The sequence below is a fragment of the Nesoenas mayeri genome, assembly GCF_963082525.1.
Source record: "Nesoenas mayeri genome assembly, chromosome: 1".
Lineage (NCBI taxonomy): Eukaryota > Metazoa > Chordata > Aves > Columbiformes > Columbidae > Nesoenas > Nesoenas mayeri.
In genome coordinates, this window is record NC_137541.1 from 107,371,121 (window position 1) to 107,398,698 (window position 27,578).

At 39.0% G+C, this 27,578-nt stretch overlaps 1 protein-coding gene across 4 annotated transcripts in view; it reads right to left on the reverse strand.

The window, feature by feature from the left end:
- SH3KBP1 (SH3 domain containing kinase binding protein 1) overlaps positions 1–23,015 on the reverse strand; it is a 141,207-nt gene extending 118,192 nt beyond the window's left edge. For 3 of the 4 annotated variants that reach the window (XM_080356244.1, XM_080356243.1, XM_080356242.1), the window contains exon 1: positions 22,516–23,015. In XM_080356244.1, coding sequence (XP_080212370.1) covers positions 22,516–22,624 — 109 coding nt within the window. In that variant the 5' untranslated portion in view covers positions 22,625–23,015. The remainder of the gene's footprint in view (positions 1–22,515) is intronic. The other variant, XM_080356245.1, reaches the window with a different exon arrangement.
- Positions 23,016–27,578: the final 4,563 nt, after the last annotated feature.

Below are 27,578 nucleotides of genomic sequence, written 5' to 3' on the forward strand. Positions count from 1 at the left end.
CACTGCATTTCAAGGAGCAGCAAATGTTTCTGTTCTCACGGTAATGCCAGGGCATGTGTCAACAGAAAGGCTTGCCCTGGTCACCCGTAGCTTTGTGACTTCGTTCACTGCAACATGCGCTAAGTCCCGCTCCCTGGTGCTGGGGTTCCCCACCACCCCTTGTGCAATGACCACCTGTTGACATAAGAGGGGCTATTACCCAACAGAAGATCTTGCACTTGCCTGCGTATTTGGTTTCTTCTCTTGTACTCAGAAGACAACTTGCAAGTATACATTACCAAAAGAGTTTGCTACGCTGGCTACTAGCATATAATTCATACTAAATGACTGTATAAGGAGCTTTAAGAAATACTGCAGGCAATAGATTTCTATAGCAATAAATTAGCTTTTGTGAAGAATGAGACATACATGCTTGAAGTATTCTTTCTTGGATAGCAGCTGAAGTTTCAAAGTCCAAGAACAGAAATACAACAAGATTTGCAAATGGCCCATAAAAGGCCTTTTCTCTTTTTATTCTCATTGTGCACATCTCATGTTGTCATGAGATAATCCCAAAATATTATCCCCTCAGTCAGGTTTTGAGATAGCTGTTGACTACTTTGCTCTTTGCTGCTTTTTTGTATTGATCTCTAGAGCAAGCGTTTGAATAAACCAAACCCAAACATGAATTGCTATTGCATCTTTCCCATTTCTCTTATGTTCCATCACATAATTCACACTGCTAAAACTGCCTACGCACAGTAGCACTTCACAACATATACTGAATGAGAGCAAATAGCTCTAATTTGTGGAACCACTCTGCACATTCAGCTTACTATGTGCTCTCCTCTCTATAAATAAAGTCACTTAGATCAAACCACGTGGATTCCTAAACAGTAATCTCCAAAAATATTACCTTTGTACTACCGGCTTTCTGTCTTGAAGCTGACTTCAGTACAACTTAACAAAAAAAACAATTCCAGAACAGCTTTAAAAAATATGCCTTTTTCTTAAAGAATGCAAACAATGGTGCTACTTCACTTTTAGCTATCAGGTTCAGAATCTCTGTAATGACATTATGTTGCAGGTCTTACTCTGACATCTACTACATCAGTTTCAAGTAAGTCTCTCTTATCAGGGCAAAACCCCCCAACATTGTCAAGATTTTATTTTCACTCCAACAGGTAACAGCATACATTGAACAAATGCCTCAAGAAATGATAGAAAGATGCAAAAAATACAGCAACCCATTTCCTGGTTGCTGCACTCATGAGCGCCATTATACAATGAACATATGCAATAAATCAACAACGTTTAACCAAAATAACCACCTCTCTTTCATACTGGGCACTTGGAACATTAGTCAGATTTTTAACCTAGAATCTTTTTTAACCTAGAATATCTATACAATTTAAATATTCATTTTGAAGCCATTAAAGGCAATAAAGTTAAACAAAAAATATTAACACATTCACAGACGAAGCAAACACATCACTTTCCTGTCCAGCATTGTTCTAAAGTCTAGGAAACTAGATTAAATTTGCCATGAAACACAAGCCCACACAAATCCTAAATTCTAGGAAGCCCATGTGTGAATCTAGGCAATGCACTGTAAACTGGGAAAATGACTTACCCAGTCTGGTGTAATGGGTCTGATTCTGCAACACACCAAGACGAGTAGTCACTTGGGCAGAAACACTCGGGCATGTGTCTCCCATGGCAATTAAGCCACAACATGTTCAAAACCTTGTAGAGAACAGAGCTGTGGGAGGGCTGCTCTACTGGGCTCCTGACACGTACCAGCTCAGCATGTGAGGTTATCCAACTACTCGTCCTTCAGCTCTGCTAAAACGAAAACACAGCAGGAGAAGCCCTCAATTGTACTCCTCGTGTTAAGATTTGTTGTTATTTCTCAGCTTCCATCGTGAAACTGCTATAATCCAAAATAACCTGTAGTTTTAAAGGGCACGTTATGCTGCTAAACTTTGTTATTTGAGGGTTGCACAAATGCCTGGGAATAAATGTACAGAAGAACAATAAATAAATATGATAAATTGAAATAAATCCACTATTCTTGCTGCTGGTGGCCCTCTAAAGCCCGAGACACCATTAGTTCTATGACAACTGGTACGTTTCCCAAAAGTTATCTCAGTACTGAGAAAGAAAATTAACATTCACTGTTCCACATCCTCAAAAATGAACAGTGCCACAGTATCCATACACGATAGTTCATTCCACCAGCACAGGACATGTGTTTCTGTATCATGCAGACAAGATGTGTATCACTGTTCTCCAAAACTGAGCAACAGATGGGAAAAACGAGAAACAAACCCAAAGGCTATCTGTTTTGGCAAGTCACCAGCCTGCATATAGAGTGCAGCGGCAGAACATGTTGCCTCAGGCAATGTTGAAGGGGAGGCAAGAGTTCCGCAATAGCCGCATCTAGTCAGTTCTGCAGCATCTTGAGCTATTGGTGGTGAGAAACTCTTGAATGCCACAGAAATCTTCTCGTATTTTCTTGGTTGTTCTCATCATTCAAACAAGCCTCTGTGGAATTTACAAGCATTCATTTATACTAAATTAAACTGACAAATGCACTATTAAGAGCGATGGCTCATGGTAAGAAGGCTGCCAGCAATTTAGTTCTTTAATTTAGTGTCATTTTCAAAAGATGCAACACACAGATAAATGTTCTTTCAGTCTTCTTCCTTCTTTTTACTTTTTTTCACAAGATTCTAACACATTCAAAGAGCTGTAATTTATCAAGGGGGTGTCTAATCAAAAGATCCGAAAGGTACAACGTTCAATTCTCCCATTACTGCTTTGTACCTTTAGTTCTCATGGAAAGCAGACCTTATACCTTGAAATCCCGCACATCTGCAGGTTTATAGCTCTGAGTTTAAGGGATTTGCTTGACTGCAATCACTAATGCTAAAACAACAACACAGATCAACAGTGACAAATCAAATTGCCCACGGTGAGCAATGCATTTTCTCCAGGGCTGGAGAAAGAGGAGCATGGCACTTGGCTTGGCAAAACACAGAACAAGATTCCACTTCCTCAAGTTAGGTTTAAGCATTGAACTTTGTATTGTTGATATTAAGCTGCATCCCAGTTATTTCATGTCAAACTCCCTTAAGATTTTCTTTCTTGCTTCCAGGCATGCTAAGCTTAATTCCCCCACCCTGACTTTCAGAGATTATCTTGGGTACCTCACCTCTTACAAGACAAAGTTCTTCAGGACAAGTTAGCTCTTTAGTTGCACCTGCACAACTTCACTACCTTTCAGCAACTCTGACAGAGTTCTTACACAGGTCTGTAGAGAGATCCCAGGCAGAACCTAAGCAGCAAATTAGGGAAGTCCTGCCACATCTCAGCCTTTCAAAGTACTGTCTACTCTAGCGCAAGTCCACCTGTTAACCACTGGTTTGCCTTGCTTAAGAGCATTTATCCAAACACAAATGCATTCCTCAAGGTCTGGAAAACTCTCCAGGTAAGACTAGTCACTATTTGATCTCCTTTGCTGCATTTATCACAAATGACTAACCTCTGGTTCCAGTCCTGAGAGTTCCATTTGACTACCCCAGAGGTCTAATTTTGTCATAATGACCAACATAATTAAATGGTAGTAACATGGGAAAGATTTGCAAGTCTGCTTAGATATTTAGGCACCTGAAAGGTTACGTTCACTTTAAAAGACACCTGCTTCTGCATCTTTCAAGGACTTCGTAAAACCTCTTCCACAGTTAGATTTTTAACAGAGCACTGGATGTTATTGCAAATAAATATCCAAGGCAGACAGCAACAAACTACATGATGGAATATGTTAGAAGCCTGAGTGGCACTAAAAAAAAGAAATAAAAAATAAAAGAGGACTTGCTCAACATTAAAGAGACAAAAAGAGAGGGCCTCCAAGTACTTGCCTTCTGAGAAGCAAAAAGGGAAAGTCACTCAAAGTTAAGGCAAATTCAGTCAGGAGAGCAAGGAACAGGAGCTGTTTCAGCATAAACAGAAAACTAAAAACATGGAACATCTTACAGCCTCAAGAAGAAATGCCAGTACAAAATGATACAATAATTTGCGCCTATGTGCTCGACCCAAATCCTGTTGCTTACAAGTATGCAATACTCTACTTCTCTGTTTTTTTCTCACTGTTCCCTTACAATACTGTTTCCCTACATGAACAAAAATAAAACCCCTGAAATCCTGCAGTGATGCATTTTTGTCTTTACAGTAATGAAATAAAGCAATTAAAAAACCCAAGGACACTCTGTGTTTGTGAGAGCAGAAAAATTATGGGAGTGAGTCTGTGTGATTAGTGTATGAATCACACTGCTCAAAAATGTCAATACAATAAAACATTCTTCTGTTACTTCTTCCTCATAACCACTTTTAAAGCACAAAAACATAAATACACACAGCTTTTTGTAATATATTCTTGGCACTTCATTACCCACAGGATTTACAATTACTAAATGATTTTCCAGTAACATATTCCCTGTTCTCTATTCCTTTATATTATTCAAGATTAAGATGGTAGGATAGCGTAGTCATAGGTGTAACGTGATATTCGAGCTGTGTATATGGTCACAGGTACGCATAATGGGTCTACAATACTATTCCATCAGTTTGGAAGAACCTGTTTAAAAATGTTTCTTGTTTAAGTACCATGCACACGTAAGCCTCTGAGAACCTTGCTGCCATCGCAGCTCACTGATCATTCATGACTTCACCTTTTCTTTCATGTATATTACACAAAATGCAATAGTCAAACGTTTTAATTGCTTTATCAGTAAGCGGGAGCATTGCTATGTCTAAAGATGGCATTTGCATCTGTTTAGAGAGGCCCAAGTACATTCTCCAGTTTCACCGCACACCTCTTCAAATATTGAAGCTACGATTTTGAAAGTTGGTCTTACCCAAGGGAGCTTCTTGACATAGAGTAGAAAGGGACACAGGAAAGCACGTGACCACAAAAGCAACTGAAATGAGACATGCTCGCAGGGAAGACAGCTGTTAATGGCTCCCTCTGTACTAGAGCTCAACATTTTTGAAAGCCCTTGTGTTATGTACTGTACTCAACTGCTTCAGGTACAAACATCCACTAAAACTTTGCTTTAAAAGCAGCTTTTTTCTGGTTAATTTCTGATGCTGCTTGGAGAAAGGGAACAGGAGGGCAGCTTCCATAGGCAGCCCTTGCTTGACCAAGGAATTTCAAGCCTCTTGCCCTGGCTGCCTCTCGGTCATGTCTCGGTCATATCCCCTCAGCACATCTGCAGCCACAGACAGCTTCCCCTTCCAGGCTCATGCTCGTATTTGTCCTCAGGGGGAAAATGATTTTGTATGTTATGAACAGCAGCAGCATGTTTGCTTACAGAGCTACTATGAGCTACACTATATCCTGATACAATCATCTGTAAATATTAAGTCACCTAACTAACATCTGTCTAAGTATCTTCACAAAAAGCAGAACCTGGGAACTAATACAAACCCTGGCTGTTCTTATAAAGTGCGTGCTGCTTGCATTATTAAAAACAGAGCATAAGGAAATTCAGTAATATAGAAAGCTTCATTTAAGTGTAGAAGAAATGTCCATCAATACCTAAGATGAAAAAATAACAAAAGCAAATCTAGGACTCCATATCTTAGACAAAATTATAAATCAAGCACCACACAAAAGATACTTGATATCTCTGTGCTGCAAGGGAAGATTAATATAAATATATGTAAAGCTTTGTGTAATTCACAGTCTTTTGCCTTTGAAGACAGACGCTGAAGCATGGAAAACATCTGATAACTTATTTGCCTCTCAGGTAATTAATACTTTTTTAGTTACAGAAATATCCTTGTAAGTAACTTATTACTTAAGATTTGGAGTTTTTTTGAGTAAATTATATTTCTTTGTCTGCCCTTAGATGACTTATCTTGTTGTTTTATTTATTTTGCAGTATTCATAGATGTTCAATATCTTAAAACCCACTAAGAGAGAAGAAGCCTGCACCGAAACTCCAATTTAAACAACCGTTTGTAAAGACAAACAGAGTACTTAGAAAAGAGTGTGGTAAGGTGGGACGATGACTCAGTAGCAAGAGGAAAAAGCAAACCCAGCACTGTTTGATCTCCTTTTTTAACAGATCAAATTTAACCTGAAGCTGGGGTGACGACAAATCTGATGACCATTTGGCCTTCACTGTGAGACTAAACATGCTCTTGCAAATCAATTTGCAATGGCTATGTATGCACATAAAAGACCTCTGAACTCCAAATAGCTGAGTGAACAAAGCCAAATTTGTATGTGGAAACAGAGGAATACAGAGTCACAGAGTCTATGCAAAGGAAAACCACCCGTCTGATACAGAATATAGCACTTCATGGCCACGTGTTTGCTTGCAGACAAACCCAGAGTGACTATGCAAACATGGCCCCTTCTTTTACAACACATAGTATTGGCCACTACTGCAAAACTATTAGTCCTTCAGTTTTCACTTCAGTTAGTACACAGATCCACATGAATGATATTCACCCATGTAACCAGCCTTTTTCTAAAAGTGGGAGTATATAAATACACCCTTTCTGAGTCAGAATAATTACTTCACATCTTATTTTGTTTCCAATATTTTAAATGCAGTGTGTTCTTGATGTAGAATACCAGAAAGAATACGTCGTCATGTTTGCTTCAGATTGCAAAAGTTTTATCGTCACTAGTCTCTGGTCATTCTTTGGCATCTTCAAAAGAGACCTGGGTGGTGGGAGTTAGTGATGCCTAAGAGATAAGAATATTAAGGCAAGAACCACATCTAGTGAATAGTTACTGCAGAGAAATGCCACCCTGGTGGAGCTGAAAATACAGGCTATTCTGAATTAACTTTGAAAAATTTCATACAGTTAAAGAAATGAAGTGTCCTTTGAAATGTGTTCTCACCAATGATCAAAGTTCTGCATGAAGTGCTACATTTGATGTATAGCACAACAGACAATCAGTCTTCACGTTTCCCTCATGCCCAGCTGACTTGCCTGTAACCAAAAGCTGACTCACAGTGAACAAAACAGATGATAGTCCAAATACAGAAGAACCGCTTCTCCTCATTGAAAGCCTCGTTGAACCAAAATGTTTGTGAGCAAAGTAATTCATTTATATAAGAGCTTTTCTAGATTTTGAGATCCAACAGGCAATAAAATAGAAGAAAAAATATATATATTTAGGCTATCAGAATACTGTCTTGGCTGCCCACTGTCTTGAGTTATTTTCCTGTGAATTCATAATCTTTAAGATATATGTTATCTCAAGTTGGCAAAGAAAAGAATCTCAAGGAGGAGGCAAGCAAATGAATCATTTATCATCTGCCCTCTCTCCTCCTGACTGCTTCTCTGCTGATTTCAAATAATACAGGAACAGTATATTTATAAAAGGCACCATTGATATCTTCTAATTTCAAACACACATTAACTGATTATTTTTTTCTTCTACTCATGCCACGTGCTCCGATTTCTGATGTTGTATTTACTTACCTTGCACATATTCCGATTTCTCATTGTTTTAATCTTTGCTCTACATACATATAGTCTTTGTTTTAAATGACTATTGTGAGATGAAAGTGAGAAATAAACGACTCATAGCACGACCATCCAAATTGAGTTTTCAAGAGAGGCAACTGAAAATGAACTGATCCAGTGCTCTCCACCATGGGAGCTATGTGGTGTTAAAAGAAATACAACTAAAATGAACTGATCCAGTGCTCTCCACCATGGGAGCTATGTGGTGTTAAAAGAAATACAACTAAGTCCCTAAAAGCTTCTCTGTAGAGCCGCAAGTTAAAGGATTCAATGCACTACTGGGACCAGCTGACCACATGACAGTTACCAGAGCATTCTACACTGGAGATGCTGCTCTAATAGGGGAGCACTGGCAAGAGAGGCAGACACACTTGAGCAGTCCTTGGCATGGATTTTTAAAAATATCTCTTTGACCTTCAACTCTTTCAGCATTGGCTAATGGACACTATGGCCATTATTCACTCACGTTTGCTTTTTCAGCTGAGTTCCCCCTATCGACAACACAATCCCCTCAGCCTTCCTGACATGCTTTTATCCTTGCCACATTTATCTTTTTCTTCCATGTACAATGACACTCTCTAGAACATTCCCTTCCAGAAAGTCTTTGTAAATATAGAGTAGTAAGTTTGCATTTTAAAAAACTAGCCTAAGACATGGTGTGGCTTCGTTCTGCAGTAACATACAACTTGTGCCTTGAGCGTTCAAGACTACAAGCTCCTGACTGTACAGCATCTTACTATTTGGCCAGCAACCAGAAAAGTAGGAAAGCAGAGATTTCACTGGACTGGAATGTCTAGTTGGTAATGACACATAGCTAACATTTTTCTTCTCTCTTTTTTTTTTTAAATGAGAGGGTGATCAAACACTGGAGCAGGTTGCTCAGAGAGGCTGTGCAATCTTCGTCCTTGCTGATCTTAAAAAAAACACTTGACATGGTCCTGGACAATCGGCTCTAGGTTGTCCTGCTTGAGCAGGGGGTTTTCAGAGGTGTCTTCCAACCTCAGCTATGCTACAAGTCTATTTTAAGGCTACCCTTTAAACCCCCTATGCCCCATGATTCTAGAGTATTTCTGTTATTAATCTTCCTTGCCTACAGCTTGATTGCTAAAATCCAGCCAAGCTGCTCTGATGCACTCTCCTTCCTGTAAATCAGTCTCTGACAGGCAAAGATGCTAAGAGCAAAGTATGCTATTGCAACTAGGTGTGAGCTGTCAGCAAACTCACAGAAACTTGATTTCATGTATTTCATGCCTTTCCTTGTTTACATACCTCATGTTAGTACAACCAATCCCCCAGCTCACCAGGCCGAACTGAACTCCCTTAGGATCTTATCTGCAGTAAATGGCACTTGGGATCAGAGGCAAATACTAGAACTGCAGACTGTGAGGATTGGCATTTCACTAGAGAGCTGCAGACAGCCTCTCTTTAGCGCTTTTAATTCCTCTCTTGCTTGTTAACCGGTAAGACTTCCATTTAGGTAACTGAAAGACAAGAGGGAATGAAGCCTTCATCATTATACCAGAAATCCTCCAGAGCGACTGTTTACTTTTATTCTCAACCTCAATGTGAAATCAGGTAGATAAACTGGTCACTTCATACTTGTATTCCCAGTTTTATGGCACAGAACTTCCTACAACCTGACTGCAGAATAGATACTTCTTGGGTTTTGCATCTTTATATTAAAAGCTTGTCTGCCTTTTAATTCCATAGTTCTATATTCTACATGTCATGACAACTTCCCCTATAAAATTCAGAATAGTAAGTGACTAACAAATTAAATATTCTGTCCCCTGGTCAAGGGAACTATTGCCAACCATCTTTCTAATTATCTTAACATACCTTGCTTTTTCAGCTTTTTACAAGTTTGCAGTGGATTTTAAATTACACAGAAAAAGATTTCTACATAGAAATAACGCAGCCCTACTACACTGTACCAAATGCTAACTTCTAAGCTGTACATAGCTCCACATTGAAAACATCTATTGCTTTACTTGCTGCAAATCTTCTTTATCGAGTAGTTAACCCAGACTTCTGCTCTCCATGATACATCTGGGCATGTCATACTTGTGTGACTCTTGACACTAATACCCTTCGGCTCTGACTCTAAAGTCACAACCCTTTCTACTTCTGACAACATGCTGTGAGCAGTAATGACTTTATATCGGTCCTGATCTTCTTGCCCAATTAACTAATTCCTGAAACAGTTGCACAGCTCTCCTAACTCTAGCCAGGCATGCACCCAAGATCCCTTAGCGAACCTGTCACCAAATCTTTCCCTAATACTGAACTTCTTACCCCACAGCAGTATTCACACAAATTACTTCTATCCCCATGTCTTAGCACTGGGTCACCTCCACAAACTTGTACAAGGATGCTGCCTGAGACTGCTTAATGTCCTGTTAATTAACATGCTTGAGCAATTCATGTTAAACTGCACACTAGCTTACTGACACTCCGTTTTTCCAGTTCTGTTTTCTTGAAACTGAGTTTTCCAGACTTCTGATCTCAGGGCAAGGCAAGCAGGCTGTTTTCAGAATTTGCCTTCTTCATAGCGCTTTTGATGTCATCTGAACACTCATCACTACTTGTCTGTTCACCCTCTCTTTCTGAATCATACAGAGTCTATTACACAGCTACTGTGTCAGCTCTTACAATGATGCATTTGCACACTAATATCACTTTTATTTGTGAAACAACTACTCTTCTTGGTGAAAATAAAATTACTTTAAAAGTGCTCAAAATGCACTTTGTGCATTTGAAAGCACTACATCAAGTTTACTATTTTTCTGGCACTATTGGTTTCCATTTTTAATGGATATTTCATACAATGTATATGAAAATATGAGTTCACATAGAATTAAAAATATGAGTGGAGGACCACTTGAACTGACAGGGCAATTGAGGCACACATTACAATAAACTCCTTCATCTTAAAATAGTTTCTTTAAAAAATCTGTCTCGGTTTAAAGTTCGTAATGTCTCTATATGTTTGTTTGGGTTTTTTTAGTTTTGCTGGAATAAACACTATCTTTTCCTAAAAATAGATGTCAACTCCCTTTTGTCTTTTCCATTACACTTGCTACATGAATGAGAAGTTACTTCCTCAAAGTTAAAAGCTGTGAATAAACTGGCGCTGGCTCAAGTCAGCTGTGTCTGTAATGAAATCCATCTTCACAACGGTTCTGTGGTTATAAGATGAAGAGCAGGGAGGAAAGAAGGGTTCTGCATGTAACTGTAGTGTTGTTTTTTTGGGACACTGACCAAGCCATATACCTCCCCAGCACAAGAAAAAAGTGAAGAGCAACAGCTGACCATTCAAACTGACAACACAGCACCTGCTTTCTTTAGGAATTGATTTAATCAAATGACCATCAACCATCTTTTCCAAAGTTTGACAAACCATCACTCTCTCACAGCACTTTTAGAACTATTTTCATCTGCAACCAAATAAAAGGCAGCACTGCTGTTCCCTCTGCTTCTCCCAGCTCCTGCGACACTCCTTGCTGTCCTGTCACATCAAGCGCTTGCTCAGCGGCATTGAGAAGACAGACAGTGAACTGACCTGCTATTAAAAACGACCTCTGGACTTTTCTTGCTAGTTTAATGCTCACCCTGATCATTCTCCTCATCCACCCCACCATGCAGCCAAACGTTTGTATCAGAACATAGGAAGAAGAAAACAGGAAAGATGGCTCTCTTTTTTTTGCTGCCACTGCTAGCTTAACATGTTTCTGAAACTACAGCCTCAGGCTACCCTTTCAAGATTTATTACTTTTATTTTCCGCTACTCTATTTGCTCAACAGCTGCCAGGCATGTGAGTGAATCTTCTGGTTTTCCTTAGGTCACTGGAGCTTTTTTTTCATTTAAATCATTTCCTGGACATTTCCTGACCTTTTACGAATTCCCAGAATTAACCATGACCCATGTAATTTAGGATAACGTTATGCTGAGTCAGTAGTCTAGCAGAGAATTCCGAGGCCTTAAAAAATAAGAAGTCTTATGACTGTAGTTGCAAAACGAAGCAATAATGGCTGATGTTGCATCTTGCAACTTCTGCAGAACTAGATACCAGACTATAAAGATCAAGCACATCTGGAGTCTGTCAGGAGCCTAACATAAGTCTACACATGGCACTAAATGAACTAAGGAAATGCAAATATACAGCATTTAAAGTTATTTAAAATGAATGGAATATCTGGTGAATGAATGAAGCTTGTGTGAGGGTACTTTAATTGGTTATTTTACCACTGAAATATCCCCAATGAATGCATGACAGAGGATGATAGTCAACAGGAAAATACATGACCTAGTGTAGAAAGAGTTGCTTAAATGTATACAATGGTTTAAATTCAAGCTACTGGAAGGCTGGGATGCTACTGTACCCTGTCTGATCATTAAACACAGTTATCCCTGTCATCTACTATTGTACATGACTCAAGAGATCAGAGTAATGAACACAGTACCAGGCCGAGCACTTTACAGGTAACAAAGCTGATAAAATCTAGGCCCTAGAGAAAACAGTATCAGAAACAGATTGAGAAGCAGCCAAGTGTTTCTGGAGGGGAATCAGATGTGTGCTTGGCTGCCACAAGTGGCCTGGGGTTCTTGCATTGCCAGTGCTCTCTGGAATATTCTATGGAGCAGAGTGTCAGATTTATGAAGATGCAGCCACAGCAGATGCTATAGTAACAGCTAAAACCACAAGGGGCTTCACTGGGGTGATGCAGCCAAGGCAGAAGACCATGCTAGTGGCACTATGCTCTCTGACTTCACAACTCATTCTCAGCTAATTTGGGCATCTGCAGGGAGCTACTTCTCACCATGAGGACCTCTGCCCAGCCTCTGCTTCAGTTGCTAAATAAAGTCGGCGCTGAAATTAGGAAATAATGGCTCTTGCTGTGTGACAGATAATAATAATCTTTCATATTGCAATCTTGTGCTTGGGGCCAAGAATTTGCAATCAGCCACTTGTCAGCACTTCCACATTTCACTTTCTTGTCAAGCACAACCACCTTACCATCATCAGCAACATGCTTTGAATTTTTAAAGAGAATGATATTACAAATTAACACTAAGCAAAAAAGAGGCATAAACGTGTTTATAATTGAAAAGCACATGCAGAAAGATATAGAAGAAGAACTACTGCAAACTACTGGTGCATCTTAACTGTGAAATAGCATTAGGAAGCAGTGAGATAACTATAAAAAACCAAAGATAAACAGTACAATACATCATAACACACCACTAACAACAGCAAAACTTTCCATGCTGTGAGCACCTTGATAATGGTGGAGTAGACTGTAAGGGAGGAAATTCTAAAATAAGATAAAACATGCATGAAGTATTCAGTGAATAAAACTTAGGAAATGTCATGCCATTGGAAACAAGAATTACACTTTTGCAGGCATAGTATCTTGTCAGTCAAGTCACTGCACCTTCATAATATAAGAATCTGAAAACTGAAAGCAAACATAGCTAATAATGCAATCTACTCAGAATAATCCAAGCCATGCAGTATCAGCACTGCCTGATACCTCTATGTGTTTTTCAGATCTAGTTACAGCAAAGTAAACTTAACTTTAGGCGTTTTTAACCACATGAATTGAAGTATTTCACACTGCATGTGAAAAATAATTAAAATGAATGCAATATCAAGTTCATTCCAGGCATGTCACTTTATCAGAAGAAAGTTTTTAAAGCCTGGATCAGTTCTTGGAAGTAAAATGTATAACAGAATCTATCACAGATAAGGCACAAACAACATGCCTTATGGGCAATACTTTCACGTCGTTTCTTGTCACTTGCAGCCAACAGCAAAGCTTTGCTTAAAGCACTCTAGGTGTTGCATATTAGCACATGGGAAAGGGTGCAGCACAAGAGAACAGGTGAAAAAATCCTGTGCAAAGTGCATTCAGAGTTATATTTGCTCCCACCCCTCAGACACACTCCTAACCAAACCCCAGACTGGCAGCTGTTTCACAGAGGTCCCTCCCACTGCATACTTGTACAGAACTCTCTGCTCAGCTCTCCTAAACCACCAATATGGTGATGACCCTTTCTACCAGCAGCAACAGTTCATTTTTCCTGTGTATATTCTTGCCACTGCATGCAGAAGTTTACCCCAACTTGGGTTTATAAATATCATTCCATCAGAAGAGGAAGCTCTTGAGTAATGATTGTAGTTTCCTTCTGGTCCAAGTAGACTGAAGTAAAAAAGTTTCCTCCACTGAAGGGATTCAAAAGCAGCAAAACAAGTTGCTCTGTCCCAATGCAGAGAGTACAAGTATGGAGCTGTTTTTAAAAAATATAATCACCCAAAAAAGTACAAATGTATATGTTTACATTCAACTTTCACATACATGCAAAAATCTTCTCTACAGAGTAGTGCTTGCTTGGTTAAGAACTAATTCTCAGACAAATCACTATTTGGGTGTTCAATTCATGTCACATGACACTGCAATTTGGAGGAGACCCCAGGGAGCTGTTGACAGGCACTGCTTCTCACCTACAACCCCAGAAACCATTCAAAGATTTTTCTGCTTGTCACAGGAGCCGGAACCTCCAACTGCCTCAGTACGCTGATTGCTGCCATAGCTTACCATAGCATGGCTGGCTCTTATCATTGCCTGCAGGCCATGGAGGAAAAGACGTCAACAGCCGCACAGCCCTGATTGCAGCCCCACAGGGAAGGCTCATGCCAGTTCCCTATCCCCATAAAGGCAGCATAGCACCATCCCAGCAAGCAACGGTAAAGCAGCACTGAACTAAGAATGTGCCTTTCAGTGTGAGAGCACACTTAGATGGGCACATTTAACTTAGCAGTTACAAATTCATCAAGATTAACTCCAGGAACTACCAGAAAAGCATTATTGACCCAGATAAAAGTACACTGGCAAAGTTTCACAGCTCATGGATAAGATATTACCTTGTACAGTCAAAGTATACTCTCTTGACCCCAAATTTTCATTCCGGTTTTATATTCCACAACAGTATCCTTGCGTTGCTCCTTTGCTTTCATTGTCTCTACCACAGAAGAGGAAGTCTGACTTTCTCCTGTCACAGCTGCCAGATATGAGATGGAGATACCCCAACCTAAAAACTGAGAAATGTACAGTGACCCCAGTGATTAGGGACATAGGAGAAAGGTTGGTCTGCTAATTATTAGCTGTGCTGTTTTTGAAAATCCCATACCACCTCAATAAAAGGCTAAAGGAGACAGACACAGCTACAGTCAGGAGGCAGAAGGTCAGGGACAGACCTCAAAGGCAGCTGGGCCTCACTAGGTGACAAGTGACATAACCAACAGCAATGAGAAGGGGGGAACTGCTGGCAGCACGAAGACAGTTCTATGCAGAACCTTGTGAAAAACGAAAGCATCTCTTTTATGATGGAGAAACTTAGTTTTACAAAAAGAGGAAGTTTCAAACTCATTGCTGTTGTTACTTTAACAAGAGTAGACCCAGCATTTAGTATTATTTAATTGGTTTGAGCTTGTGTTAAAGGAGATTTGAATATAACCACTAATAGAGGAATATCTTGCACATGAGTTTTTGTTCTTGACTAGTACCTTTTGGACAATTATCATACACTGTCAAAAAAAAGTGAACCAGCAAATTCTCGTACAAGTGTTAGAAGATACATCTGACTTAGTTTCATACTTTAAGCTTGTAAAACGTATTGCAAAGCTTTTAGAAAGGCAAAACTGCTTTAACTGATTAAACAAAAATTTGTAAATGTTCACGAAAGAGAAGACGCAATTCCACTGACTATTCGTTCTAGTGCAGCATTTTTTACATATTTCCATAAACTACTTGTGAAAAGATGTTATTTTCCTTATTGTTTCAGCTGTCCCTGTAGCCCTATTCCATGATTTGACCTGTTCCCTATTACTCTCTTCCTTAAAAATTCACTTTTCTTTGCTTTCTCATTGATAGAAATATACTTCTGGACCTACCTTTAAAAAGACCAACCAACAAAACTAACTCACGTCCTCATTTGTATCCATAACTACCTCCCTCTGTTTCATCTGCAAGCTGCACAGAATGCCTATCACTGACCCCTCTCCCTCATCTCTTCAGATTCTATATGAAAGTGTCAACTTCTGCCTCTTCTCTGTCCTGTGTATCGGCATCCAGCAGCCTCTTAAATTTTAAACCCAATGTTGTCACAATTATCTCCATACTGCCCTCCCAATTTCCAAATGCAGATCCAGATTTAAATCTTTCTTTAAAATCAGTGTTCTCTGTCTGCAAGAAACCTGAAAAGAGACTGCTAGCAATCATCCCAATAATGTATCTTCCCTTCTATTCTTTTTTTTAGTTATCTGTTTTATATATACACACACACACACATATATAAAATATATATTATATTATATATAATACATATATTTATATATATTTTATTATATTATATAAAATATATTTTATATATATTAGATACATAATCTGTTATATAGATATTTATACACACACACACACACTCAGAGATGCATATATATAGTTAGCTCCCTGATGCAGTGGCTGTATTTTTGTTCAGTGTTTTTACAGCATGGTCCATAAATGGGATTCCTTGAGCTAAACATGTAACACAACACATAAAACACAAACAGAAGATGCCCAGAGGATAGAATTAACTTAGAATTTCAATTCAAACCACGAGGGATTTTTACAGCCAACTTCTACAGGCTGCTCCTGCACCAAGCCTCGTAATACTCACTAGGATCCCAAAATGGAGATGGATAACTACGCAAAATTGCAGAAGCTACATAAGGGCTCAGCATTTGTGCATTTTGCAGAGTACCAGGAAGGAGTAATTCGAAAGAAAGGGCAGGCACACAGGATAAAAAGAAGATGGAGGGCACTGCACAGTAAATGTCAGGAAAATAAATTATTTCACTGGGATAATAAAACCTTAACTGTAAACCTGGGCAGCAAATTACTATAACACAGAAAAACAGTTTAGATTTTAAATGTATTAAGTCATTATTATAACAGGACTTACAAACAAGATCTGCTTGAAGAGAATGAGTAAGCACCCATTCCACTGTTATCAAGACAGCATTGAGATCTTTTACATGTCAATGGTCAACAGATTAATCTCAAATTTAGAACAATGGTAACACCTATCTCTGTATTCTTGTTCCACATAATAAGCCCATTTTAGGCAGATTTCACAGTGTAGTTACAATTACAAGAGAAACCCCAGAAGAACTAATTTTATGTCCTGTGACAGATAAAGCAATAATTTTAAATTTCACTGTTTTATGATTTCACTTACTACATAAATGCATTTCTACAAAAAGGATATTGGATCCAAAAGCATGGCCCCATGATGCAGGGAAGGATGTTCACACATTAGACAACTACCCCTCATCTGATAGCAGCTTACTAATCAGCTCCGAGATTAGCTTTATTCCATGCACGTTAAGTTTCCCCTTACTTTCACTATTGAGAATTATTTTTTTATCAGAAGAAAGGAATCATGAAACTGAAACACGAGAGAGAATTATGCTTTCTCCACGTATCCTCTACACGTTGCATGTATAACATAATACACTGCTTGGAATAATCAAATGGGAACTTTACCAAGTAGAGATCTTTCCTCTAGCATCAGACAGAGTCCTTCTCACCTGCCTCCAGAAAAAACTTGTTAAACCACTACAGATCCCAGGTAACACACACCCATCCCAAGTCTCTTTCTGGCTGCCACCCACATGCCCAGCACAGACCGGTGGCTTTTCCTGCCTCTGAACTGAAAGCAGCGCCTTTCAGTGCAGTGTAGCTTACCTGAGGGTAAAAATTATCCAAGTATTTATTTTCAAGAAACAGCACTTTTAAAGGAAATGTGTATTATCTGAGGCACTACTTCTGTATATGTATGCAGATATGGTATTCAAACTCAAAGAATAAATATTTTGCTGAATTTGAGTTCCCTGTGCCATTAGTTTTTTATGTCTCATTTTGGGTTTGTGTCATATGTTGTATGCATATTTTAACCTTAATAGCCCAAGAAGTATGTTCTTGTGCATATTTATGTAAACTGTATACTGATTATACACTAATTAGCTGATCTTAAAAATGAAAAGGATTTTTTTTTTATGCTAACTATGATTTCTCTGAAGTTGGCAGTACTTGCAAGGGAACACCAAAGACTGTCTGTGGACACAGCCTGAAAATATAAACAGCAGAAAGATAATCCAACCAAAAACCAGGTTAATACCTTCAAACTTCCTGTGTTTGAGAGGAAAACCAAAGCTGAGCGTACTGATGGTCAGACACCTCATCAAACACGACTGGCACAAGACAAAGGCAGTTGTTTGCGCTAGGGTTTAGTAATAAAAGATTTTATTAAGGAAATTTTGAGGTTTGGCTTTCTGTAGAAAAATATGACCAGAATAATAGCTTTCCTATATTACTTAATATAAAACTCAGTCGACACACTGATATGCTGAGTCACCGTGAGCTAGTCTTTTTAGTAGATAGGGTGTCTTTTTGTATGCAAGTAATCATAAAACTAGTGAACCAAATGATCAAGCATTTTTCTTGTAAAATACTTTTACCATTTCTCCGTTTACAAAGATAGATCTAGATCTTAGTTTTGTACACAACAGACTTGGTTTTTATTAATAAAATAAACCTATTATATTATCAAATCTCCTTTCACAAAATTCTCCCTTTTAGGATATGATGCAAATTCTCTTTATCCTTTAAGTGTAGGGTATAAGGTAAAATAAATAATTCTCAAGAGAGCTAGAAGAAAACATTTCCTTGCTTTCAGTGTTTGGCTCTGATTAAGAACATGAGCTGTTCCAGATTTGCTGGCTTGGATAACCTCAATGCAGACTGCATTTACAGTTTATATAAAACAAATACATCTGGCAAGGCAATATATCTTTTCCTTAAATATGTTTACTTGTATAACAACTGTTAGTTTACTTAGAAAATACAGCCTATCAACTCCAGTTTTGCAATTTGGCCTAAGCGAGTGGGCTCATATTCCCAGATACATGAAATAGTGCAATCAATAGGATACTCAAAAATAGGATACTCCAAAATCAGAACAAAACTATCCTAAAATAAACCATTTAACAGTTAAACTAAGTTTTCATGATGCCCCTTTATACCTGGATGAAGATCATACTGAATTTATGACAGATCTGAAATGGTTGCACAACTTTGGATCTGTTTTTAGATTTGAGAAGTTACTTAGAAAAGATGGAATGCCAACATGTTGGAAAAGCATTCAATAAAGAAAAGACATCTTTCCATGTTTTCCTGTTTCAAGACCTGACTGTAATTTTCTTACCTTATTAAATAACAGTAACAATAGCCATAATTTTGCTTTTTTCAAACAATCTGAAAATGTTCTCAGGGAAGAAAAGGCTTTCACAACCTGTTATTAGTAGGGTGCAAAAATGCCAATACTAAATAGCACAAAGGTTTGTTTTTAAGTCAGCTTTGCAGAAGTTTTAGAACAATAGTTCTATGTACCGATCAAAAATTCTGGAGAAGTGAAGAGATATACTGAAAGACCCACATCTGGTGAGGAAAGGATTTTCTTGGCATATGAACTGTACGAAGAATAATCCCCTCCAAGGTTCTGACAAAGGACATGCAAGCCTACCACATGAAGCATGCACTCACTGGAATGCTATTATATATTAAAATGCTCTGTTTCCTAGATGTTAACTGGCATCACTACCATGCTTGGTTATAACAGGTCTCAACAACTTTACGAGGCAGGTATAACCCAGCTTTTGCCAATAGGCAGCCTGAGGCAGAGACACCTGAAATACCTTGAAGTTGGGAATTATTTTGGATATGCCACTGCAATAAATCAGAAGAAGACTCTGCCTATCTGAAAAATTAATACACATTATGATACCTGACCTTGGAAATTAAAGTGTGGTAATTTGGCCAACAGATTTTAAGTAATTTAACAAAAGTTGTATAGCAACTCCATGGGAAACCTAGAAAATAAACCCATTATTTCTTTAGGTGTTGCCCTAACTCCTATATCAAACTTAGAACCCTGTAAAGAGAGGAAATACCTACAAATATTAACTCTCACAAATACATCAAGGCCAAGCACAGAGTTTCCTAAATTAAGTCCACCACAAGTAATTTCTACTGCATGTTTCCATTGGGTCCCTAGTATTTGTGGGCAGTAAGGAACATTAAAGGATGAGAAATGTTCTGGTTTTACTGCCCCAAATGAAAAGCAGATAAAATCAAATCCTTCCATCTTCTCCTGGTCTTTCTAACAAAAACCTCAATGATTCACGAATGGTGAACTAAAACTAATAATACCACAATCATTTACAACCTTCAGTATGTAATGAAAGCACTAACGCAGGTAGGCTACTACTAGTGGTGTTACACCAACTTTCAACTGTTCCTAGATTACATCTGTAATCCAAAGAAATGATGTCCCTTACTTTGTTGATGAAATAAACCCTTAGAAGAGGCGTTTCAGTTTTACACTGATTTTATTATAAGAAACTTAATTTCAACACAGTGCTTAGAAATAATTAGCATGTACAAAGAAGATATAAAGTTGGATCTGAAATACCTTTTTTATTCAGAAATCCATTCTTTTCCTCTTAACTACTTAGATGTTTCTTACAAATAGTTTAGCTATTTTCCTTTAATACTACTGTTGGACACTTGTCAATATTCCTCAAGGAAAAACTCTCCACAAGCCAAAAACCCAAGAGGCCAAGATTCTTCTGCTCAAAATGTAAGTGCCTGCTAAAGTGCTGCCACTTAAATTAGGCCAACCAAGTTAAGTAGTAAAACTACACAACATAACACCACAGAAGTAGGAAAGCACTTATCATCATCTTGGTAACAGAAACAATATAGCAGCACAGAATGCTTCACTCCCACGTCACTGGATCTGCTCTGAAGTTCCAAGCAGCAAGATTAGATTGCCCAAGCAAATAAATAATACTGCCTACTATTTTCACAGCTGAAGAGTGGCTAATGACCTTTACGTGCATCCTACCTCATTTCTGAACAAGGAGGAAAAAAAAACAACCTTCTTTCAGGTCAGGTCATATTCTGTGATCAGTAAACAGATGGAGGTAGGGCTTAATAACCACAGCACAAGAACACTTGAAGAAAATAATCCCTGTAGCATTATAGGGGTCCCTCTTCAGCAAAATATTGCAAGACTTTCCACAAGGAGATACACTACATAGATCTTAGAAGACTCTATTACTGAACACAACAGTACCTACTTGCTTAGCTGTCCTAACTTAAACAAGGCCACTTTGGCACCATGCTCTTGGCCTTGCTCTGCTCTGTGCATCCTTAGCTGTACTGCTAGAGTACAGCAAGCTGCAACTGCTTGCTCTGCAGCAATGGCAGCAGTCGCAGAGAAGCAGCCAAAATGACAAGTTTACTAACCCTGACACTAACCCAGCCATGAGACCTGCCATCCTCACCACCGAAATCCAATGCAATAACATCCTAATATGAAATCTACTAACCTCTTCCTCGAGCTACAGATCTTTGTGACAGTCTTTGTTTTGCTCATTTCAATAAATATGAAGTTTTGTGTTCTCCAGCTACAGTCAGAAAAAGAGAACTTCCTTTATCTTCTGAATGCTTTAAAGCTTCTGAGCCAGAGGGAAGAAGGAGGAGGAGAAAGCCTGTGCTCTAAGGATCATATTTGGACTGTTAATCCCCTTGTGACTGAACCGAATCTCTGCATCTGCCACAGCCTTCTCCAAATAGCCGCTGAAGCAATATGGAACAGGCTTGGTCCCTAGATAATTTCCCAACTAGTCATATGGTACTGTATAGCAGCCATGAAAAAGAATAATTCTTGGTAATTTAATCCTGCTGTTGCTTGAAAAACCTATGACCCAAAGCAGAAACGTTGGACGTGTCTCCAGATTCAAGATGACATTGCCAACTCAAAAGACAAAGCTTTCTGAGATTTATTTCCAATTTTTTTCTTTCAGAGGACATCACTCCTTGCAAAAGAGGTGGATGTTACTCCCCCTCACATTTTAAAGGAAGTCATACGTTTTGCAAACCTTAGGTTTAAGACCTCTAGTCAAACTGCCAGCTCAAATACAATATTCTCTGATAATACAGAAGAGGAAATTTCCATATGCACGGTCTTAACAGTACAGAAGATGTGCCAAAATGGAAATTACATTACAGCAATGATTAATGACAGCAGATTATTCTGTATAAGACAGTAAGCAAGAAATTGGTCAGTGAATTCTCCAGGAAAAAATACAGCCCATCTCTTGCATATAGCCAACTGCCCTCCCATAAAACAAACAGGAGCACAAACATAACATAAAGAAAAATCCAGCTTTTTTATTGCCAGTTTTTTGTTTTGTTCTGATATTTCTGATGCAGGACTGGGAGCTAGGGAAAGAGACAGAATATCTGGAGGCTTTCATTTTAGCAGCTCAAAACCATACACAGGAATCTGCATTGGGAATCAAGCCAGCCATGAAGAGTACACATTCTAGTCTGAAACAGAAGACAGTGAGAGACTCTTCCCAGGAAACTAATGTGTTAAGCTATATGTTTTCTGCTTTTTTTTTTCCTTTCCCAAAGTTCTCTGTCAGTAATCAGCTCTGTCCCAGATAGAACATGAATACGTGAACGTGGACTGACATCATTGTGCAAAAACCTCCATATATGCAAGCTGCCAGTTCCCTACTTTAATAAGCATTAGTAATCTCTTCATACGGCTTTCCTTAATTAAATGTATCTAGGAAGGATTTCTTTAAGAAGAAAGGGATGTCTGTGCAAATCAATGTGGAAATATTAGACATAATACATGCATCCGTATGCCAGTCTAAGAGGACAATAAGATTTTTTTGTTTTTAATTCCTGCTATGCCTTTACAGTTAAATAGACTCTAGCTTTATTTCTAGAAGCAAGGAAGGTTTACCTTTTTTCCTTTAAAGGTCTGATTTTAATCTGCATTTAAGCTTCCATATACTATACCTTTTTTGTTGGTTCTAATAATTGTCTCAGACAACAGTAAAGGGCTTCCATTGGAAACTTCATTTATAGGCTTCTCTGGTGGTTTGTTAGCAGTATTTTCTTTCTTCATGTCCTTCTTTATTTCCTGTAGAAGAAAAGGCAGGTGGGGAAGGAGAAGAAAAAGAAGAAACAGTTAAAAAAGGTGTTACAGAATATTCTAAATCTGAAGCTCCCAAGATTCCTTAAAACTTCTATGTATACACCCCTGCCTATTCTAATGCTATCTCAAAGATTATTAAGTTGAAATGCCACAAAGTTAAAGTAATTTTCAGTAACTCTTCCAATATATTTTTTTTTTCTTTTTAAAAGAGGATAATTCCTTATTTATGTGAGAAAATTATACAACAGCTTTACAAATCTCTCACTAAAGATCACAAAAGCTGAAAGTTGGAGGGGGGAAGACTTCTCAGTTTATCTGTCAATTAGCTGTACATTTGATGCAGAGGGCAGGTCCAGATTCAGTGCTCCTGATGTGAAGGCAGCTAAGTCTGCTTCCCCTCTGTCAAGAATCCCACAGAAACAACCACCATAGCAGGAAGAAAAACATTAACTGGGAAAATATGACAAATGTTACCATAATTGGCAGAAGCCTATAGAGAGCCTGCTGTCAGAGCCGTTGCTAACACTAACATATTTTGCAGCTGACTACCTTTTAAGGTGATCAACTTCCTTGGCAGCACAAAGAGAAAATATATATGGTGGAGTTTCATGAACGTGAACCTACAGAAAACAGCTCCCCAAGACAACACAGTTAGTGTTTGTGAAGATGCACAGTACCTCTCTATTGGCTTCTCAGGCAGACTTTAAGGCCTACCTGCTTAGTTGTCTATACCTACTTTGCCAAAGCATCCAAAATATCACAGCCTTTCGCATATCTTATCTTGAAATACCGCTAAGGTAGAAAAGTGGTGTTAACTCCACTTCATAGACAGGGAACTGAATTGCTAAAGAGGCTGAAAAATTTGCTTATAATCACGTACCAAAAAATAAGGAAAAAACAAGTTAAGGTTTGGCTCCAAGTTTTGTCCTAGCTCAGAATGAAAGAGCTATTCAGGCTGGTAGGGACCTCAGCAGGTCTCTACTCCAATCTCTGGCTCAAAGCAGGGCTAGCCCTGGGGTCAGACCAGGCTGTTCAAGGCGTGGCCAAGTTGAGTCTTGAAAAACTCCAAGGACAGAGACTGCACAACATCACAAACTACTCCACTGCTTGACAGTCCTTATGGCGACAAAAATTGTCCTTATTCCATGCCTGAAACTTTCTTTTCAAGTCCTTTCTGTTCTCTCCTGTCTACCCCACCAGGCACCACTGTGAAGGGCCTGGCTCTGTCTTCTGGATAGCCTCCTTGTGTGTATTACAAGGTCCCCCCAAAGCTGCCTCTTCTCCAGGCTGAACAAGCTCACCTCCCTCAGCATCTCCTCACAGAGCATGTGTTCCAGCTCCCACAGTCAGAGAACTTGCGCCAGTTTATCCATGTCTTTCTTTTACTTGGTGGACTCAAAATGTGATGCCTATATTCTGGATGTGGGCTAATTAGTGACATATAAAGGACGATTATCACTTCTCTCAATGGTCAGGCTGTTAGTGCAGCCCAGGACGCTGTTGGCTGTGTTTAATGCAAGAGTACACGACTGGCTCATGTTCAGCTTCCTGTCCACCAGGACCCACAGCTCCTTTTCAGCAGAGCTGCTCCCAAACCCATCAGGCCCCAGCCTGTATGTCTGCCAGCAATTTCTCTTTCCCAGGCATTTCACCTTGCTGGATTTCATAAGATCCCTGTCTGGGTCCTTCTGAACAGCAGCCCCACCTTTGAGCATGTGAGCTGCCCCCGCCCCGATACGCTATCATCTGCAAATTGAATAAGATCTTCTATATTGAACAGACATCGGGGACTAGTGATGGCTTTGGACACAATCTTCCCCTAGTAAAAAACCTCCACCTCTCTTCCTCTCTTTCAACTCTTATGCATTCACTGCCCTGTTCTATTACATAAATCCATTATAATACATAATTCCATTACAATACATCCCAGTGCAACAGCAAGCTTCACCATGCCACAGCACTGTGCCATACAAAGGAAATACTGTAGATCTTATTGTGGTGGATGCACTTGACCCCTCTCCCCGCTCCCACCCCAGCAGCAGTTTGGTCCAGGCTCCAGAGGAGGGAAAGGCCTGAGCCACAGCCAGGCCAAGAACTCCTTCCAGGAGAAACACAGGGAAGCAGAACAGCACATTGAATGCCAGTGTCTTGTGGGTGCATAGAGTCTCATGCAGACTTTTCCTACTATATGCAATTTGACTATGAGTCAGTCCCTTCATTCTATAAATACAACAGCCTGGATGAGCCCACTTTGAGCTCTCCCTGCTAAATAAGTGAGCTGTATGGCAATGGTTTTACTACTCAGTGGATGAGCCCAATTTAAGTTCAATATTAATAATTTAGCTTAAGTAGATGCACACCAAATGTAATGGATTATTTAGAGATATAGGGTTGTATGTTTTTCAATATACTCTTTGATTCATGTTACTTAGTAGACTAGATTTGCTAAAATTTTAAGCTCGCATTTACCAAAAGCAACTGCAGACTACACTAAATGCCTGCAAGGTAAAGTCTAGCTTGCATTTTGCTGGGAAAAATTGAACTGACTGGGAAAACAATGATCCAAGGCTAACACAGAGACATCACAAACATCTGCGAAGTAGGGCCTATTTTTGCACTTTGCTGAGAAGAAAGGATTCATCCAGACAAAATGGCACCTTCAAGGATATGGACCAAAACCAATGTCTACAACTGAACAAAACAGAGGCCCACATGGAGTCAGGGAAAAGGGTTCCAATGCAGAGCAAAAGGATCTGGTGGTGAAATTTTGCTATTGGACTGAATCTTGGTGTGAATAGTCTGTTAAAACATGAAAGTTTTTAGTTTCCTATGCTTGGGCAGACCTCTGCGCAGGTACTAGGTCCAGGTACCAGAGCCTTGACCCAGCTCTTCTGCTATTCTACTCCATTACATTTTTTATTTTCTGAGAATCTTGTCTCCTGAAAGTCTGCTGTGCGTATGTTCATAAGGCCTCGCTTGAAAGTTTGCTTCTGGAGTTCTAAAATACAGACTCCGGAGTGAACGGTTATCAGGAAAAGAGGAATCCTGACAGTTTGCACCGTGACGGATATGGCCTTGTCTGGAAGTTTGTCTCCAGAGCTTCAAGACACAGCCCATGGAGTGAACGGTTATCAGGGAGGGAAGACATCTGACAGTTTGCTTCATGAATGGGTACAGGCACCTGGAGAGAAGGTAAGCAGCATTTGGCTTCACATATTTCCCCCATGCGGTAAATAATAGAGTGAACCTGCCATCAAACTCTTTTAAGCTGTGCTTCTCTTTAAGAAATCTAAACATTGTTCTGCATCAAGCAGAACCCTGAATTACTCCCCCCGCGACACTTATTTAGGCTTCCAGAATATCAGACATGAACACTAAACCAGAGAAAGCAAATTTCTATTTGAAGTTTCTAAAGTTATCTGAGAACAGCATCAAACAAAAAAAAAGAATTTCCAAGCCACTCTCTACAGGATGCACTTTAATCCTGGATTTCATAATTTTATTTTAACCTTTTATGTCTCCAGACCAACTGGTATTTTAAAGCTGAACTGTCAGCTCCACGACATTAATATGGTTTTCCGTATCTGTAACACGCATTTACTGTGTATCACTATTCCATTAGCAGAGATGAAAGTTTAATAAACTGCTGCCCATCGAGGCTACAATGAATCTTTTATCTAGTGCCATCACACAGGTAAAATAGTATCTAAAAGGCAACTCATCACAGTAACCACCATAGCTGAAATATAATAACAAATGTGAAAGACTATGTGTATGAAAGCTGAATGCATCTGTGTGATAGATTTTGCTGTCATTAGAAGAAATATTGCACACAGTTCTGTACAAAAGTGAACTACATGATAACTTAAGAACATTGCATGCATCTAGAAGAAAATGTTACATCGCCTTCTAAAAAAAACGAACTAGACTAATACGTACATTATTCCACAAGCTTTTTTCACAGCTTTAAAAATTAAAATATATAATAAATGAGTCTGCCCCAAGCTTGCTGTATTAAAGCTTAACATTTATTTTGCAGCTAGGTGACAAATTCATGGTATGTTAAAAAATTATCTACAGTTTAAACAGAATTTGTGAGTCAAACAGCACTCTCACGTGAACAGGACCACAAGACAACTGCCTACAGAGGACCCCATCTTGCCAGAAATTGTTTCCTGTGTGTCATTAGTATGTTATTTTCCATTCTTTATGTCAGAATGTAATTAAATTCCCAACTCACAAATTTTGAAACAACAGTATGATGCATTTTATTTTTTAAATCCTATTTGCAACTTTGAAAGTAACAGAAAAAATTGTCTGCTATAAGAGAAAGCAGTGCTGCACCCTCAAGTCTCCAGATGCATGACTTTGGTGGCTTTGCTGCTGCTGCTGGCTTTTTGAGGAAGCCTTGTTTTGCTCCTGAATAATTCAACAGGAATACAAGCAGACGATTCCCAAACACTGGCATTTGTTTGTAGGGTGGGAAGTCTTACATTTCCTTTCTTGTCCAGTCTTCATGGAAAAAAGACAGGCACACATCGCATGTCCACTAAGCCAAAATTCATATGGAAGTCACAGCAGCTTGCAGCCACCAAAATCATCTAAGAACTGCTTTTTTCCTACCTTTCTAGTACTGGTTTGAGCTACTTTTCATCACTGTTTCCTTTTGTGCTCATAAGAAGGGTCATAATTTTTCACAGCTACTACCAACAGTAACATGACATGATCAAACACATGCAGCATGAAATTACAGATCCAGGAGGGAATTGAAAGGAAAACCAAAGAAATCACTAAATAGTGAAACAGAGATCAAGCAAAAGCCAATTCAGCCATATAAGCTAAAATCATATCAGAAACATACTCAGCAATACCCTATGGGAAGCCCCTGTCTGAGCGGCTCAGCATGCATTCTCCAGTAGAGAAG